Source organism: Mirounga angustirostris, unplaced genomic scaffold, assembly GCF_029215605.1.
Source record: "Mirounga angustirostris isolate CCGP_5_RB_7025 unplaced genomic scaffold, mMirAng1.0.hap1 SCAF_8, whole genome shotgun sequence".
NCBI lineage: Eukaryota > Metazoa > Chordata > Mammalia > Carnivora > Phocidae > Mirounga > Mirounga angustirostris.
In genome coordinates, this window is record NW_026991716.1 from 3027676 (window position 1) to 3045714 (window position 18039).

General features: G+C 44.9%; 3 protein-coding genes across 6 annotated transcripts; 1 reads left to right on the forward strand and 2 right to left on the reverse strand.

Moving 5' to 3' along the window:
- Positions 1 to 1476: 1476 nt before the first annotated feature.
- Positions 1477 to 9578, reverse strand: LOC135365678 (histone H2B type 1-K). 2 transcript variants are annotated; one of them, XR_010413890.1, is made up of 3 exons: positions 9189 to 9578; positions 3307 to 3391; positions 1477 to 1535 (listed from the first exon to the last, which is right to left on the reverse strand). XR_010413890.1 is itself a non-coding variant. In XM_064598471.1 (2 exons), exon 1 carries the CDS (start codon positions 9576 to 9578, stop codon positions 9198 to 9200), a length of 381 nt encoding a protein of 126 aa, XP_064454541.1. In that variant the 3' UTR covers positions 1477 to 1535; positions 9189 to 9197. The 2 variants fall into 2 exon arrangements, 1 of the variants encoding a protein (XP_064454541.1); XM_064598471.1 differs by lacking the exon at positions 3307 to 3391.
- On the reverse strand, positions 2884 to 11664 carry LOC135365658 (histone H1.4-like). 3 transcript variants are annotated; one of them, XM_064598439.1, is made up of 2 exons: positions 10606 to 11552; positions 2884 to 3012 (listed from the first exon to the last, which is right to left on the reverse strand). In XM_064598439.1, exons 1-2 carry the CDS (start codon positions 11535 to 11537, stop codon positions 2994 to 2996), a joined length of 951 nt encoding a protein of 316 aa, XP_064454509.1. In that variant the 5' UTR covers positions 11538 to 11552; the 3' UTR covers positions 2884 to 2993. The 3 variants fall into 3 exon arrangements, with proteins under 3 accessions (XP_064454509.1, XP_064454510.1, XP_064454511.1); XM_064598440.1 differs by lacking the exon at positions 2884 to 3012 and adding an exon at positions 3258 to 3391 and having other exon boundaries at positions 10606 to 11664; XM_064598441.1 differs by lacking the exon at positions 2884 to 3012 and adding an exon at positions 9910 to 10048 and having other exon boundaries at positions 10606 to 11264.
- A 3119-nt stretch (positions 11665 to 14783) lies between these two features.
- On the forward strand, positions 14784 to 15880 carry LOC135365687 (histone H4). The gene has a single exon (XM_064598492.1). It carries the CDS (start codon positions 14918 to 14920, stop codon positions 15227 to 15229), a length of 312 nt encoding a protein of 103 aa, XP_064454562.1. The 5' UTR covers positions 14784 to 14917; the 3' UTR covers positions 15230 to 15880.
- Positions 15881 to 18039: the final 2159 nt, after the last annotated feature.

Consider the following 18039-nt stretch of genomic DNA (forward strand, 5'->3'; position numbering starts at 1 on the left):
ATACAGAATATCTGATTTATTACCAGGTACACATACTCTGGTTTCTCTTCAGATCGTTTAAATCTTTCGCCTTTATAAGGTACACATTTAATAATTTCAACATTTCAACCCTGGCTTCAGAAAAATAACAATACATACCAAAAAACCAGTTTCATATATACTGCACTCTTTCATCATCATCTGAAGAGTCATAGGAAGGATTTTTCTAAGATAGTAGAAATAAAAATCTTCTCACATGCTTGCAATCAAAAAGCAGTTCTAAAGACGTGGATTAGAATGAATACCATGAGAAACTATGTAATATTCAAATACTCGCGGGAAGCGTCCCAGAAACCCGAGGACCGTGAGCAGGGCGCGTGCGAGCCGGCGGCCCCGCGGCGGCGCTGCGAGGCTCCCTCGGCCACTGCACAGGACGGACAGGAGGGACACAGGGACACCGCCGCCCTGCTGCTCCGGCGGCACAGCGCTCGGCTCTGCGTTCTTCCCCGCCGACCGCCCAGAGCCTGGCGGCGAACGGCCAGCCGCAGCTCCGCGACGCCGGCGACCAGCGTCTGCGCACCAGCAGGGGGCGCCGCGGGGACCCGCCCCGGCCAAGGCGGCGGCAGGGAGCGACAAGACGCGCGACCCCGCGGGGCAGCCGGAAGAACGTAACGTGACGGGAGGCGCAATGGGCGGGACGCGTGCGTGGAAACGGCCCAATGAGGGGCGGCGCGGAGGGCGTGGCCAGGAGACCGGGCTGAGGGGGCGGGGCTTGCCGGGCCGCCGCGTCCCTTCCACGCCTGCGTGGACGCGGAGGGTGGAGGACGGCCGCTGCGGCTTTTTAGGACTTTGCAGTTCCAGTTGAAACCGGAGTGTAGTTGTGTTGCTGTTCGGTACTAGCATTTCGAGGCGATCCCCTCTTCCGGTCGAAAGCGCAGTTCTCTGGCGTGAGTCCCCGGACCCGCAGCATCGGCAGCACCTGGATGGTGTAGGAATGCAAATAATCCGATCCTGCTAGAGGTCCGGGGCATCAGAATCTGTGAGGTGGGGCCGAGCAATCCGTGCTTTAAAAACCGCTTCAGGTGATTTGGGTGCACGCTGAAGTTTGGGACTGCTCTGAAGTACTGTGTGTCCCTTAGTTCGGCTGCTGGAGGTGACTCTTCAAATGCGAGCTGAGCTAAACCGAGCCGTTTACCTTCAGGGTCGTTACCAAAGCCAAAACAGGGCTTAGCCCTTACCCACTCAGACTTCGATGCCAGAGTATAAGGTGAAAAATAAATATGTCTAGAAAGGCGAGATCTGGGAGAGGGATTTGAATCAACAATGAATGCAGAATTCCATTTCTCCAGGTCTGAGTAATCATAACCTCTCATCTACAGACGTTTTGCCCTCACTTAGACGTCTCCATCAAAGGTACTGCATGGTAAATAATGAATTCCCAGTCACTGGGCCTGTAAGGAAGTAAATGCTATTTTTATAATCAGAGCAAAAATACAGTGAAAATGCTAAACCACTTTTATTTAGGCTCTTCCCGAGGTAATGCTCTCCTGATGAATCTGTAAAACAAACCAGGACAGGTTAGATTTGAGTAGGATATACACACTAATCAATCATTCTCAGGCGGATTAGACTTTTATACTTCATAAATTCTATGAGCTCATCCACATTTTCAGTTACTCATTGCATTCATTTATTCTCTGCATCTCTCTCCTATAACTGAAGAAATAAAAATGGTTTATTTCTTCGGTGCCATTTTGCAATCAGTATTGATATTTGATGTACAGGGAAGAGAGGTCTTTTTTTTTTTTTTTAATAAAGATTTTATTTATTTATTTGAGAGAGAGAGAATGAGAGACAGAGACCACGAGAGGGAAGAGAGCAGCCTGATGCGGGACTCGATCCTGGGACTGCAGGATCATGACCTGAGCCGAAGGCAGTCGCTTAACCAACTGAGCCACCCAGGCGCCCAGGAAGAGAGTCTTTTAACACACATTCGTATAATGTGCTATGAGATATCTTTACTCCAATATTACCTATGCCTTAGTCATTTTTCGCATGAACAGATAATGTCTCAAACCATGCTTAGTCAAGAGATATTCCTGAACAAGATGGTCTCTGTTCCAAATCCCCCAAATATACTTCTTCAGGTGGGATTTGAGCAGTTCAAAGCTCATATTTTTTCTTTAGTTTTTGACCTGAGAAGAACTGACTACTCTGATTGTCCTTTTAATTCAGTGACTAAAGAAAATATAGTACTTGCTAACAATTGTTAAGTGTATACTAAATATCTATGAGCATTTTAAGAACTTTACATGATTTATCTCACTTAATCCTTAATAGTACACTACTTCTTAGAATTATTTTATTGTTGTTGTATAGATGTGGAAAATAAGTCCCAAAAAGCCTGAGTCACTTAGTTTATTGAACCATTGCAACAACTCAGCTCTGGCCCCTATCCCTGTTGTTATAGATATACATATACTTTAATTAGTTATGATTGCGGCAAATCCTCACTGAGAGCCCATTGTGTGCCTGCAACAGCCTTAGGCTCTGGGGAGTCAGCAGCAAAAAAGACTAACCCTGCCAGTGGAGCTTGCTGTCTGGAGAACGGGACGAGGAAAGAAACAATATACAAATTCATGTCACTTTTGCTAAGTGTAATGAAGAATGAACAGAATAAGTTAAGAATGGGATAGAAGGGCGCCACTGGACTTTTGCTGATCAGAGAGTATCTCCCAGAGGTGGTAACACTGTAATCCATCCACTCACCCCAAAACCCAAGAAATGCGGGGAGTATTTCAGTGTGTAACAGGTGGTGTACCCAGCTGAAGCATCCAAAACATGACAAGGTTTATCCGCTCAACTCCCTCTTTTCCCTTTCTGCTTTCTTTGACTAGCGTGCTCTGTGGCTTCTCTGTGGTCTTCAGGCTCCGTCTGTCCTTTTGTAGTAGCCATTTGCTTCTTCCATTCTTTTTCTGAGTCCCTCTCGATTTCTCTCACCTTTATTCTTCCCCCTATGCTCCTCTGTCTTTCCTAAAAAATAGCCATAACTTGGTTGTGATACTTGTATTGTTTCGTACTTAGGAGATACAGCTTAACCTTCATGGTTAACCTTTTAGACCAAATGCTAAAACTTTAGTCCTTCACGTTTCCACAATTCCTGTTCCCTATCCATGGTAGCAGATGTCATGGTTATGAAAGGAAAAGTCACTCAAATGCTGCTGTTCAAGTAAAGCAAAGGGAGCCTTTTTTCCTGTGTAGCGCTGCAAACACATGCCACCAGAATGAAGCTCAAGAACCCGGAACTTCCCCCAACGTGATCTCCACCTCTCCTCAGGCTTCTTTCCTGCAGCCAAGGTTTGGAAGGCAGCTGGGAGTGTAAGTCAAGGACGAGACTGCTGAAGTCGTTCATCTGAATAAAGTACAAAAAATAGCCTTCAATAAGAAAACTCTGTATAACTTTTGGGTCCGCAGTCAATCGAAATGGCCAAAACTATGTGACAGAACCATCAAATGCAAATAGTTGGAGAATTCAAGTTATGGTCAATGACAGATATCTAATTCAAAACTGTAAAAAGTATCATTTTTCTTTGGACTATGTGTGTAGTAAAGCACTAACGTTATCCAAAGGGAGGTGTGGCCTTTGCCCTTTGCTGGGAGGTGATGTCTAGGCCCTTGGAATGTCCTGCAGGATAAGAGTATCTTTGTTTACCAAGAGGCCTTGGGCTGCACAGGAGAGTGTAATAATATCATTTATGTTCGAGGCTTTGGGCCATGTGGCGTCTGGACGACCTCCAGGGGGACTGTGGACTAAAAGATCAGCCACGTGGACGGTCATCCATGTTTACGTGATAAAGCCCTATGGTTGGCAATGTGTATTGTGTTGTTACAATATTGTTGTGTTTCAGGAGGCATTAATACTCCCCACACCCACAAAGGGAAAGGACTACTGTTAGCTCTGAGTTGGAAACCTCTGAGACTCTGCTCATGTGCTTCTTACCTTGGCTTATTTAAAAAAAATTTTTTTAAAATTCAATTTAATTAACATATAGCATATTATTAGTTTCAGAGGTAGAATTTAGTGATTCATGAGTTGCATACAACACACAGTGCTCATTCCATCAAGTGCCCACCATAATGCCCATCACCCAGTTACCAAATCCCCCCACCCACCTCACTCCAGCAACCCTCACTTTGTTTCCTAGAGTTAAGAGTCTCTTATGGTTTGTCTCCCTCTCTGTTTTCATCTTATTTTATTTTTTTCTTCCCTTCCCCTATGTTCATTTGTTTTGTTTCTTAAAATTCCACAGATGAGTGAAATTAACTTATTTTTAATCTCTATCCTTTTGATATAATAAACCCCAACTTTGAGTATAATAACTTTTAGTGAATTCTGTGAGTCATCTAAAAAATTGCCAAATCTGAGGATGGATTTGGAGACCCATCAACTTTGCAGTTGATGTCAGACATGAGGGCAGTCTAATGGGACTGTTCCTTAACTTTGCACCATGTCACAATGATAGTATTAGTGTATTCTGTTTATTACTCACATATTTGGATGAATATTTTGCCTAACTTAATTAATTTTGTAGTCCCATATGAGCCCAAGTCTATTCATCTGCCAGCAGATTTCCAAAGAGTGATAAACATTTTTTTAGGTCTTAGTGAATGATAATAAAACAAGCAAACAAAAAAGCAAGCAATTAGCTGTAAGTTTCCTTGATGGTCTACAAACCTGAGGGCTCCAGGTCAAGAACAACCTCATCTCTCTGCATCTCTAATGCCCACGCCTGTGTCTGGCCCAAAGATATTCAATGACCACTTCTTGAATGATTGATTTATAAGAAATACTCTGAACTACTGCCATGGTACAATTGAGCAAGGAATTTATTTATTTATTTGACAGAGAAAGACACAGCGAGAGAGGGAATACAAGCAGGGGGAATGGGAGAGGGAGAAGCAGGCTTCCCGCGGAGCAGGGAGCCCGATGCGGGGCTCGATCCCAGGACCCTGGGATCATGACCTGAGCCGAAGGCAGATGCTTAAGGACTGAGCCACTCAGGCGCCCCTTGAGCAAGGAATTTTGACACATGTCAAGGATCTCATAAGCTGTCATGATGAAATTATGCTCTTTAATTTCTTCTTTTATGTCCTTTTGCTACCTCTTAATCTGTTACCTTACACTTTAAATATGGTAGGTTATTTTTAAGTCTGACTCAATCATCAATTCAAATTCTACCTTTGAAATCTATTAATTTAGCTTTAGCTTCTTGTCCAATTGTACATTTTATTAATTTGTGTTTTTCCATATTCTTAATTTCTTATATTTTCATAAGCCAAAGTATTTTCTGGGGTTTTTCCTTTTTATTGTATTTATTTTCACTTTTAGTTTTTTTTTTCATACCTATCCATTTTGTGGGACATTCCTACAACCATCATGAACCAGAGATTCACTGTACAGGTGGCTGGTTAGGAGCTCTCGGATGAATTGATTCGATTCATTCAGTATTTTCTATAAGTACCTGCAATGTGCTGGTTTTATGTAACTGCAGAGACCACTGTTTGGTTCCTTACAATCTCAGGGAAAAGTCCATCAGGACATCATGTGGGAGTTTTATTGGTTTTTGTCTCTGTGGATAGTGGTCAATTGCAGTCTAATTTCCTGGAATTCTGAACAAGCTACCACGTATAAAAGTATTAGGTCCAGGTGATTATACAGCTGATTTCTGTCTACTCTTTAAAGCACAAATACTTTCTACAATCAAGTATTTAAAGCATAAAAAAGATGATAGGGTGATTTTGCAATATGTTCATAAATGTACTATCCTTACCTTGAAGGATGGAGCCTTATTACCCTTCTGAATATATGCCACATTTAAGTGACTTCTAATTAATAGAAAGTGGCAGAAGTGACAGCGTGTGACTTTTGAAACTAGGTCTCAGAGACTTTGTGGCTAATTCCTCCCCCACTCTCTCTATGATTTGTCTTTGTGGAAGAGAGTCAATTAGCCCTCCTGAGAGGTCTATGTGGCAAGGCATGGAGGTCCTACTAAGGTCCTCCTGCCAAGAGCCGACAGGAACGTGGGTAGCATGGGAGTGAGCCAACTTTGGAAGGGAACCCTCCAGTCACAGTCAAGCCTTCAGGTGACTGCAGCCCATGTTTACATCTTGACTTCAACCTGAGAGACCGTGGCCAGAACCTCCCAGCAAGTCACTTCTGGATTCCTGACAACCCAGAAACAAAATGAGATAACAAATGTTCGTTGATTTAAGCTGCTGAGTTTTTAGGTACTTTGTTACATAGCAGTAGATAATAGAGGAGAGGCCATAGTTAAGATTTTTGAAGTTACTATAATCTTAATGACACCATCTATATGGATGAACCCAAAAGAAAAAATCACAGAGCCTGGGTGGCTCAGTTGGTTAAGCGACTGCCTTCGGCTCAGGTCATGATCCCGGAGTCCTGGGATTGAGTCCCGCATTGGGCTCCCAGCTCGGCGGGGAGCCTACTTCTCCCTCTGACCTTATCCCCTCTCATGCTGTTTCTCTCTCTCTCTCTCTCTCAAATAAATAAATAAAATCTTTAAAAAAAAAAAAGAAAAAATCACAGAATGATTTTATGTATGAATAGAGGAGGAAAAATCCCTCTGACATATTAAAATGTGTGCAGCCAGTATTTAGGATAATAATACAACATGACCAAATAAGATTTGGCCTGGGAATGCAAGTATGGAGTAACATTAGGAAATCTACCTACACTTCATTGCAGCAGGATAAAGGAGGAAAAGCACATGATTCCATCAAATGCCAAAAATTCACATATCATTCCGAATAAAAACTCTTAAAATATATTTAGAAGGAAACTAATCAACACATAGAGATTACACACTCACACACATTTGCACGCAGGCAAACAAGTTTTTCATGAGGCATGAACAACCAAAGCCACTTCAATGAGAAGGAAGAAAAAGACCGTGATGCCTGCTAGCATAGCTAACATGGCAAATTGTTTGTGATTTTAGCTAACACAATAACACGATGGGAGTAATTAACAGAAATAGATATTGGAAAGAATATCAAACTTTTTGATTTAATGGACTGAAAAAGCCAGTCAACAGTCCATTAACTATTGATTAAACTGACATAGTTTAGTAATCAGATAGATATAAAGTGCATGTAAATAATAAATTTCTCAATTGTCCTCCCTCCCCCCCAAGAATTTTTAAGTGCTTCAGTCTGATGCCATCTGTCAGAACAGATTAGAAAGCAGAACCTTGTGAAAATCAGCCTTACATTTGTTGTGAGAATTTACGGGGATTAGTTCACAGTGTGACAGAGTGACCCCACCTTTTATTGTATGAGTTTCACTCTATTTTATTTTTAATTACATGAGTACTCCATCAACTCTAAAAAATTCTCAGCCATGATCTTTGAAAGCTCACACCTGCACCATTCTCTCTGGTTGTCTTTGTGGTATCATGATTAGACATATGGCAGACAAATTTACTAGTAATTCCAGGTCTCTTAAATTCACTTTTACATTTCTCTCCCTGCATTTTGGATAAAGTCTGCTCCATCTCGGGCCAATTGACTATTTGGCCTATCCAGCAAGCCTTTAATTTTAATTTTCTTATAATTATAATTATATACATTCATTTCTAGAGTTTGTATTTTGTTCTCTCAAATCTTTTTGGAAAATTCTTTGTATTCTTAGTCCCTCAGCATATTTCAAATAGTCCTTTTATTTCTTTTTAAATATATTAAAGTTAGCAATCTGAAATCTATATCTGTTAATTTTCTTTGTACTCTTTTTGTTTCCATCGTGTGCTTCTCTTATTCTTGGTCATAGTGTCTTGTTGAATTGTGTGTTGATTTTGGTTGCGAAGCTGCTCATTCTTTTTTTTTGTTGTTATCTTATCTGTGGGGATTTGTTGAGACCTAAAATGAAGCTTATTCCTCCACAGAGGATGTGTATTTGCATTTACCAGGTGCTCAGGCGCACCAGCTTGGGATATCCCTACATTAATTCTCAGCCTGGGTGTATTCTGAATCCCTGTGATATTAATGGCAGAAACAAGTGAGTTGTAGCCCAAATTCTCCGTGGCAGAATCTACCTCGCTCAGCACTGAGGCTCAGGGCACTCTTGTTGCAATCCTCTATGGTGAGTGTGGGTAGGGGTGGGTGCGCATGTGTGTTCATTTCTAGTTCATCCTTCTACTGTGAGGATGTAACAGGTCGGGTTGTCAGCTACACCAGGAAAGATTTTCATGTACAGCAGAAGCCACATCCTGCCAGGAAGGGCTTCCTTTCCCTTTCTCCCTCCTTTCAGTCCTTGCCTCCTGGGGACATGGGGAAAGAGTTCTGGGTACTGAGAAGGGGGCCTCAGTCCTGGGGTAACTCTCGCCTAGTCAGTCAGACACCTTACGGGATTGAGTAGTGGGCTTCTCTCTTGTGACCCAGAGGGCCTCGCAGCTAAATACTGCCGGAGGAAGAGCGTAAATGGAAAAGAGCTTCCTAGGAGAGAAGGTATAATAGCTGACAGGATGAAGGCCTCTCTAAGACAGGACAGGCTCCCTTTCCTGTCCCTCTGTGCCTTTAGGACACAGCACATACAACACAGACTGCCCCCCACCGCGCTCCCCCCACCCGCGCCCCCTGGCCCCCCCAGCTGAAAGGGCAGCAATTGGAAAGGTAGCAAACCAGGAAAACCTAGGTAAGATTTCTGTGAAAGCTCATATTGTCTTTGCCCTTTTTCAGTATTACAGATCTACATGCTAAAAAGAAAAAGCAAAACTCTGAGCAGAACAAAGTTTTCAGAGCCTGCCATTTTGTGCCCCGCGTAAGTGATCCTTACCAAGTTCCTGAACAATGTCACGATGAATTTGGAGGCCTGTACACGGAAACAGGGGCTTTACATTCCAAATGGTATTTTCATTTAGAATTACTAGTTTTGTGAAACCAAAGTAATAATGATTGTATAGAACCGGTTTTTGCTCGTAGTGAGCGCTCAATTTTTGGTAGGTATTTTAATTGACCGTGAAACGTGCACATGCTTCTCAACCCTAATTGAAAATTAAGGGTCGTAATTAGCTTTCAGCTCGGTAGGATACATCTGAGAATAGCTTTTAGAAAGAGAATTATAGCTCATTTATTGAAAGCATGCGTGGCTCTGAAAAGAGCCTTTGGGGTTGGGCTCACAAGGGGCTTACTTGGCAAGCTCACTTGGCGCTGGTGTACTTGGTGACGGCCTTGGTGCCCTCGGACACGGCGTGCTTGGCCAGCTCCCCGGGCAGCAGCAGGCGCACGGCCGTCTGGATCTCCCGCGACGTGATGGTCGAGCGCTTGTTGTAATGCGCCAGGCGGGACGCCTCGCCCGCGATGCGCTCGAAGATGTCGTTGACGAACGAGTTCATGATGCCCATGGCCTTGGACGAGATGCCCGTGTCGGGGTGCACCTGCTTCAGCACCTTGTACACGTACACCGAGTAGCTCTCCTTGCGGCTGCGCTTGCGCTTCTTGCCGTCCTTCTTCTGCGCCTTGGTCACCGCCTTCTTCGAGCCCTTCTTCGGCGCCGGGGCCGACTTGGCGGGCTCGGGCATCCCGATATTAAAAACTACACTAACGCTAAGACTTGGGTAAATAATCGGCCTTGGCAAGGCCACGTTTATTTATAGATGCGGTATTCCAATGAGGTTAGTAAAATCATTCAGGATTGGATTAATTTTAGTGTGTCGTCACAAATACGAATGTGAGATACTTGAAGGCCTGGCTTTTCATTGGCTGCTTCGATGCTTTGTTTCGACCCAATCAGAACGTCTAGACTAGGCTACCAGAAGCTAGTTATAAATAATCCTCTTCAAGCAAAAGTATCTTTTTTTAACCTTGAGTAAGTGAAACTTTGGTGGAGAGACTGTAACTTTCGGTTTGTGTGTGGACAGCTTCTTGCTGGCTAGTGAAACTTCCTACATTGGGAGGGGTCTCTCATCTCGTTTTGACTTCCTAGATGCTGCAGCTGGTAGGCAAGTGGTTCTTGATGAGATGCGCATTATTCCTGCCACAGCTAACCAACCTAATGGAAAGAACCAGGATTTCTGAAATATGGTGGACTACAGTGACCTTTGAAATGCCTTCTTTATTCCCAAGTCTCTTGGTTTTCTATCAATAGACTTGGTGGCTAAAGTACTTTTGTAACAATCTAAGAGGAATGCCAGTGGTCCATTCAGTGTCAAATCTTTAAGGTGGGTATATAGGACATAACACACTAGCATCCCCCAAGCACATGGTACCTGGGTAGCATTTGTAAATAAGCTATGGCCCCCCAACTTATGCTCCCCCTTATTGCACCGTGTGGAGTGTGGGCCAACTAATGTGGAAACAGCGCAGTTAAGAGAGTAGAGGGGGAAATAGTGCTCAAAATAGTATCCCAGAGTTTCTAACCGTACTGAGAAGTTTTCAAAGGCTCGAGTGCACTTAACTAGAGTCCCGGTAGGTGCCGCCCGTGGTCCGTGGGCTGGTTCTCCCGCCACGCCCCCTTACACTGCAGAGTGCGACAGCTCTTTTCCTGAGGTCTGGGGGTGGCTCTGAAAAGAGCCTTTAAAGATCCTAAACTATTCCATATTCGCTTACTTCTTCTTGGCGGCCACCTTCTTGGGCTTGGCCGCTTTAGGCTTGGCTGCCTTGGGCTTCGGGGCTTTGGCCTTGGCTGGACTCCGGGCGGCCTTCTTGGGCTTGGCAGCCTTCGCCTTCTTCGGACTCTTGGCCGCTTTCTTGGCGACAGCCGCCGCCGCGGGCTTCTTGGCCTTCTTGGGGGTCTTCTTGGCGCTCTTCTTGGGGGTGCTCGCCCCCGCGGCCTTCTTGGGCTTCTTGGCCGCCCCGGAGGCCCTCTTGGGCTTGGCCGCGCCCGCCTTCTTGGCTTTGGGCTTGGCCTCCCCGGAGGCCGCCTTCTTGTTGAGCTTGAAGGAGCCCGAGGCGCCGGTGCCCTTGGTCTGCACCAGGGTGCCCTTGCTCACCAGGCTCTTGAGGCCCAGCTTGATGCGGCTGTTGTTCTTCTCCACGTCGTAGCCGGCGGCCGCGAGCGCCTTCTTGAGCGCGGCCAGGGACACGCCGCTGCGCTCCTTGGAGGCGGCGACGGCCTTGGTGATGAGCTCGGACACCGGGGGCCCGGACGCCTTGCGCTTGGCGGCACCTGCCGACTTGCGGGCCTTCTTCTTGAGCTGCGTTTTCTCCGCGGGAGAAGGGGCAGGAGGCACGGCAGGTGCGGTCTCAGACATTGTGCGTTTGGATTCCTGGCGGGAAAGCAGGAAAGAAGAAGGATAATAAAGTCTCCGAGCTGAGCTGCCGGCCCGGGCGTGCGTGTGTGCATATATACAACAAGCACGCTGCGCGCTGATTGGTTCCCAGCTCAGTCCTCCAGCTCGACTGCAACCTAGTCGCAGCTCTGTCCCGGAACTGTGTTTGTTACAACCGAGGAAAGCAAGAAAAATAAAATTTCCTGTGGAGGAATCACACCGATTATATTCTGTAGCGAAGCGGGACACCTCAGGCTTTGAGATCTTCATGTTTTCTTCTTCCAGTTTTTATCACGTTAGTCGCAGCTTTTTTCAAAAGCCCCCGACACTCTGAGAGATTCGCAGGTCAGAGAGACAACTTCTTGATTTTCGTTTAAAATATAAATTCTTCCCTCTGTGCTTTCCGTCGCTTGCTCTCTAGTGATATTCTACACATTCTTGGCTTCTCATACATTCAACAACTGCTTAGTTCTCATGGAGATGTACGCAGAAAATCTGTTTCATATGAAGAGAAATAACACAGGCTCTTTCTCCATTTCTCTACAAGAATGATAGCAAAGGAAGCTTGGAATAACAGCTAGTTCTGACAAGAACAGCCATTATTTTGTCTGAAAAACCTTTATCATAGCTTTTAGTGACACTTTGCAGGGTTAGTTTGCGGTTTCATGCATTCAAGATTTGTCTAGGAAAATGGGGGATGCAGCAATGTATGGTCCTCCTGACATGGTTGTTGGGCTTATGTTTGCCATAGGTGAGAACAGGGGATTTAGAAGAGGCATAAAAAAGAGTTGGGTCCCTTTATTGTTTGAAAATATCATCTTTTTTACATTAATTTTATTTGGGGGGATCAGTTACTAAAATGTTTACAAGTGTGGGTACAGATTTCTGCCATGCTTGAGGAAGAGAAATATGGAATGTATTAAAGTAACAGAATCAAAGATTATACACATGCATAAGACACACACAGACACAGACATTCACACACTTATGGAATTTCCTTGAAAGAAGGACATTTTATAAAAAGTATGTTTTATATTCACTACTACAATTTTTAATAATGGAAGGAAACACATTACAACTTATGCTTAATGTTGAATAGGAAATAGATTGACTGCAGAAAGTGATTTAATGTGATTTTCTTCACTCCTTAAATCCACTCTTTGTCTTTAACATAGTATCTTAATTTTGAAACATGTAGTAATCTGTGTTGCCCTCAGATGGTGAAAGAAGGAAATGCTGGGAATACACAGAGCAAAGCCCAAGAGGTGATTCTGATCCCCTCAAAATCAAGAAATGACTGATTACTTCCTTCAGTACATCCAAGTGAAACATGAAAATTAGTGTCACTATAGGCTACATATTAACATGATTCAAATGGGAGAGATGAGATGAGCAATCAGCTCAGTATAAATCATTCTTACTTTGTGTGTTCACTTGTTACGGAGTTTATGCATTCCTAATCCTAAAGTGGTTTTGATTCAGTCTAGTTGGTTCTGAAGCTCACTTGAAGATTATTCATTGATAGCGATGAGGAGTATGAATTACAGAGAGGCTGAGCCGTGGAAGGCTGGGACAGTAGTCAGTCCATACAAGAAAGAGAAGAGCCAGAATTACAACCATGATGGGTGAGATAAAAGAGAGATGCAGTACCAAGAAAGAAGAGCTGTCTCTAGGCCGCGTCAACGCAGGGAGTCTCCAAGGTACTGCCCCAATCACCTTCATGGGCTCATGAGTTACCTTGATGTGCTTAACTTCCAAGCGTCTCCCCTCAGGTCTGTCCTCCTGCTTAACTGTCATACTTGTATTTCTGGGCGCTTCCTTGATATTTCCCTTTGCACCTTCATACAGCAGGCTACATCTTGCTACAATCTCTTTGCTGTTGATAAGTGAAGATAATCATTGCCATTTACCCTTACTCACCCGCACTAGACTATTGTTATTAACATATAGTTTTTATTCCAACATTCATGGCATTTCCCAAAGTTCCTCTCTGCACATTTTCAAAACCCAAAGTTTTTCAAGGCTCTGAAGATCTCAAAGAAGGGTTCTTGATCAGTTCAGGGCATGGACTTCTTTGCATATCCGATGAAGTTTATGGGCCCCTTCCCAGGACAATGCTTTTAAGTGCTTAAGATAATATACATAGGATTACATAGGAAAAGAATTATATTACAATATATTATTAAATTTATCAAAACCCCAAACAGTTGAAGTATTAACAGATTTTTTTTTTTTTTATTAATTCGTTAAAGTCAAAGGTTGCCCTAGTGAGCAAGAATTACCACAGTGTAGTAGGAATGACATGTCTAAATAGTTATTGGAAACACTGAGAGCCTAAGCCGCCCGGGGTTATGCACAAGCCCAGGGCCCGCCCATCACCCTGGTTGCTGCCTCTAGTCATAAATGCAGGAAATGCTAAGGTTCAGTTGGGGGATAGTAGAGATGGAATTTTTGTTCTATACAAGTTCCTAGATGCCTTGCATCCTGTCACGGTTTCCAAGGGAAGAACCCCAGTCAGGAATTTGTCCCCATGCACCATAAACTCAGAAAACAGCTTTGATGAACTAGGTCCTCCTCACGAGACCCTGGAGGAGAGGCCAGATCTCGGCAATTCAACTGGAACTCCTCAATGAGGAGTGTTTATTATTTCAAGGAGTTCTCGAAAGAAAGTTGTGCAAACTAGGATGCTCCGTTAGGCTCAGCAGTTTAGAGGGGTGACCACGGAGGGGAGGAGCTGAGAGCATAATGTTGAGTGAGTGTTTATTTGCAGATAGTAAAGACTTTTTTACATGGATTATCCCTTTTAAACTCCAGTGCTCTGTAACTTAGACTTTCTTGTACATTTGAAAAGAAAACCCGAGTCCCGCCTGCCCCAGGTCCTAGGGCCGCCCAGGCCGCTGGCTGTCCCCAGAGCTTGGCTCTAGGCTCTGCGGACGGCTGCAGCATAGAACGCGGCGGCGGAAACCGCGCGGGCCCTGAGCTGTGCCTAACTAAGCACACGCTCAAAGCACCAACGTGAGGCTCACAGCAGAGCACGGTTCTCATCACTTTGGGACACACGCATTTACCAACGTTCAGCGCAGCCTTCAGCGAGGTTGGACCTGCTTTGGCTTTGAAACGCGGAACGTTATACTGAGTCCCCCCCGTAGGGCTGCATCCCAGCGAGCCTTCCTTAGGGAACCAGACATCGATCTCTCGGTAAGACACAGGGAACCTTAGCAACAGAGCTACGATTAGCTTCAGAGTTTATTTCCAGCGTCTCCTACGGACAACGGCGAGTAGTAACTAGAGACTTCGGGGGTTGTCCGGGAGCTGGGAAGGACAACGGAGGCTTCTCTGCGAAAGGCGTGCGCGTGGGTGCCCCGCGTAGTGGCTGCGGGGGTTGCAAGCACACGCCGCACGGACGACTCTACGGGAGGATTTGGGGGATGACTCCCCGCCCCCACCCGGGACGGGCTATTGCTTCGGGCGCCCCGCCTGCCGGGTGCGCAGAGCGGCGAGCAAAGGCGGACGAGGCAATGGGCGGGAACTGGGGGTGGTTACCGCCCCTTTGCTCGCGGTTTTCAAACAGGTCCGTCTCGTTGCTACAAAAGGGCTGAGTGGCGCCGCGGCCCGCAGTGCCTGGCCGGTTTCGGAGACTGTTGTTCGCGATGTCGGGCCGCGGCAAGGGCGGGAAGGGCCTGGGCAAGGGCGGCGCCAAGCGCCACCGCAAGGTGCTGCGCGACAACATCCAGGGCATCACCAAGCCCGCCATCCGGCGGCTGGCCCGGCGCGGCGGCGTCAAGCGCATCTCCGGCCTCATCTACGAGGAGACCCGCGGGGTGCTCAAGGTGTTCCTGGAGAACGTGATCCGGGACGCCGTCACCTACACGGAGCATGCCAAGCGCAAGACGGTCACGGCCATGGACGTGGTCTACGCGCTCAAGCGCCAGGGCCGCACCCTCTACGGCTTCGGGGGCTGAGCGTTCCCATCTTCCCCCCCGGAACACCGCGATTCTCAACCAAAGGCCCTTTTCAGGGCCACCCATCTCGTCTTCCAAAAGAGTTGTTTACCTCCTAGTGTTCAGTAGTTTCTAATACTTGGCAGACGTTTTTGCAGTTCTTGGGATACGGTTTGCTACTGTGTTTCTGCATTTTTCGTTTTTCGAAGATCAGAAGTTTGTACTAAAGGTTCATGTGGATCCATGTGGTTTTTGCGTCTTAAGGGGTCCTCTTACACAGCTGTTTTCAGCCTGAAACCGGAAGGACCTGTCCACATGCAGATTTAGTTTTCTCCAGTGTTTGTGTTGGCTCGAAATGGCGAATGATCTTGTACTGAATACAAGGCCATGTAATGTTCAGTTAACAGGTGAGAATACTGCTGACTCTGCCACGTTCCGGGGAGTGCGTGACTGGTCTTTCAGATTCCACCTCTACGGGTCAGAAAAAAATGCTAAGTTCTCAAGTGGGTTGCTCGTTCTGTCAGTTTATCATCTCAGACCGGCAACTTTGCCAGTGTATACTTACTTCCCTGTGATCACAATGGGTTTGGTTTTCTGAAGAATCGGGGGGGAGGGGGTTATTTCGCTGTAGACTGGCCATTTTCCAATAAAATTTGTTCACTGGAACGTAAAGGCATAGCTAAATTGATGGGTCTTTAGTCTTAGGCAACATGTCCTGGCTTTGTCCGACAGCAGACATAAGAATGTAGCTAAGATCTCTTGGAAGTCAGCAGAAGTCACTCCCAGGTCTGGGCTTTAAGACCTTTCCTCTTCCTACCAGATAAGGTGATCTTGTTTGACCTAGCAGGGACATCAGGTCCCATGGGACAGCAGAACAATGACTTGGAGGACAGAGTCCTGGACTGATCAGGAGGAGCAGAGTTGCCCCCCTCAGAGCTGGATTAATTACAGTGGATCTGTCCTGTATGACACGAATAACTGTCTTTAGGCTAATTTATTGTTGAATCTCTGTTATAGCAACTTAATTTTACAAACCAAATGAGTTTTTTCCCCCCTCAATTTATGTAGCAGTGTGGACAATCCCTTTGTTGAACTGAAACTGCTTTTAAGGAAAGATGATTCCAAATGGGCCTCTGGTCTTGGTATCTGCCCTGCTGTGTTCCATTCTGGACAGAACACAGGGTCGGGGCTCATGACATGTTAGAAACACATGCGCGGACGGTCCATATGTCTTATGCAGTTGTAATCTGGATATTTCAAGGTATTGTCTCCCTTTGGTAGAGTTGATCTTAACAATAAGTGGATCACAAACTCCTTTGAGGATGTGTTAGAAAATATGCCTGTGGACATAGACATTTGATGAGGCTCATGTTCCCTCTGAGGCTCATTCCAGGAACTCCCAGGGCTTCATGGATTCCTGTCAATAACCTGGAGTCTGGATTTCAGGGTCTGAGATATAGATATTCAAAATGTAAGAGAGTAAAGGACAGACATATTACAGAAAGAACACATTGAACAAGAATAATTTGTCACTGTTTATTCACTGTGGGCAGTAGACCTATATATTCAGGAGAAGGTAGATGAAGTCTTAACACTTTGAAAATCAGAATGCATGATAGATAGCCCAATTTGAGAAACTTTGATTCTCAGAGGTCTGAAAGTCCTTCTGACTCAATCTCACATGATTTAGGAGTAAATAAAAACAGTGAGGGGTTTATTTTCAGCCTGATTCAGGAAGAAGTCCATGAATTTTTCTTAAGGCCCAAGGAACCTGTCTTCCATCACCAGTCTTGTAAATATACTAACAAGTTCTAAGTATGTAATAGTCTATGTCATTGAGCAAACCATAGATTACGTTTACAAGTTCCCAATAGCCCCTAAGAGATAAAAAAAGAAACTGGAAACCTTGTACAGAGGGATGCTTAGTCTTTGTGTTTGTCTTTGTTCAGGTCACTTAACCTCTCTGTGTCTCTGTTTTCCCATCTGTAAAATGGGGATAACGGTAATATCTACCTTAGGTTTGGGGTGAATAAAATAAAATATTTGGTACTAAGCATTTTGTCCAGTACATGGCACATGGTAAAGGGTTTATGTTTTCTCTTTCATTATTATTGCTCTATTATCGTTATTCCTCATGAAATTAGAGAGGCCCAGATAAAAAGACAGGGACTTTTAAACCATGAAGACATAGTCTTGAAGTCCCAAACTGCCATTTTCTATTTTTGTGGTCTGTGGCAAATCACTACTAACTGCTTCTATCTTCTGTAATGCGGGAGAAGCTTCATATTTTTGTGAGGATTGAGTGAGACCACTCAGGGTAAATAATATGATCACAGTATATGTTCAACAATATGAGTTACATATATTCATAAGAAGTTGCCAGTATACGAATGAAAGTTTTGTGGATGCAACCATAAAAACTCAATTGCAGATAATTTAAGAGAAAAAAAAAAGTCTCTTGAAAGAGGAGTTCCCTGACCACTCTGAAGAAATCGCTGGGTTCTCAGGCCTTTCTCTTCTGTCCCTTTCCCTGGTTTCTCGGATAGTACATCTGCTAGATCCAGCTGGGCAGATGCTAGCTCCAATCAGACATGATGGCCCAAGAGAAAGGGTGACAACGTGGGAACTCTTGGGACCCAGGGAAGAGGCAACAATCCTGAGCCCTGAAATGTCCCATATCTGGGTTGCCCTTTAGTACCTGTACCCTGAATTCGCAGTGAGTTCCATTTACTACATCTAAATGTTCCATGTGTTCTCATCTCAGTAACATCACAGTAGGTTGTCCTCGTCCTCCTTCCTGAAACACTATTTTCTTGACTTCTGTGACTCTA

What these genes read in the sequence shown, in the direction of transcription:
- LOC135365678 (XM_064598471.1), bottom strand. Translation starts at nt 9,578, where the DNA reads ATGCCCGAGCCCGCCAAGTCGGCCCCGGCGCCGAAGAAGGGCTCGAAG.
- LOC135365658 (XM_064598439.1), bottom strand. Translation starts at nt 11,537, where the DNA reads ATGAAGATCTCAAAGCCTGAGGTGTCCCGCTTCGCTACAGAATATAAT.
- LOC135365687 (XM_064598492.1), top strand. Translation starts at nt 14,918, where the DNA reads ATGTCGGGCCGCGGCAAGGGCGGGAAGGGCCTGGGCAAGGGCGGCGCC.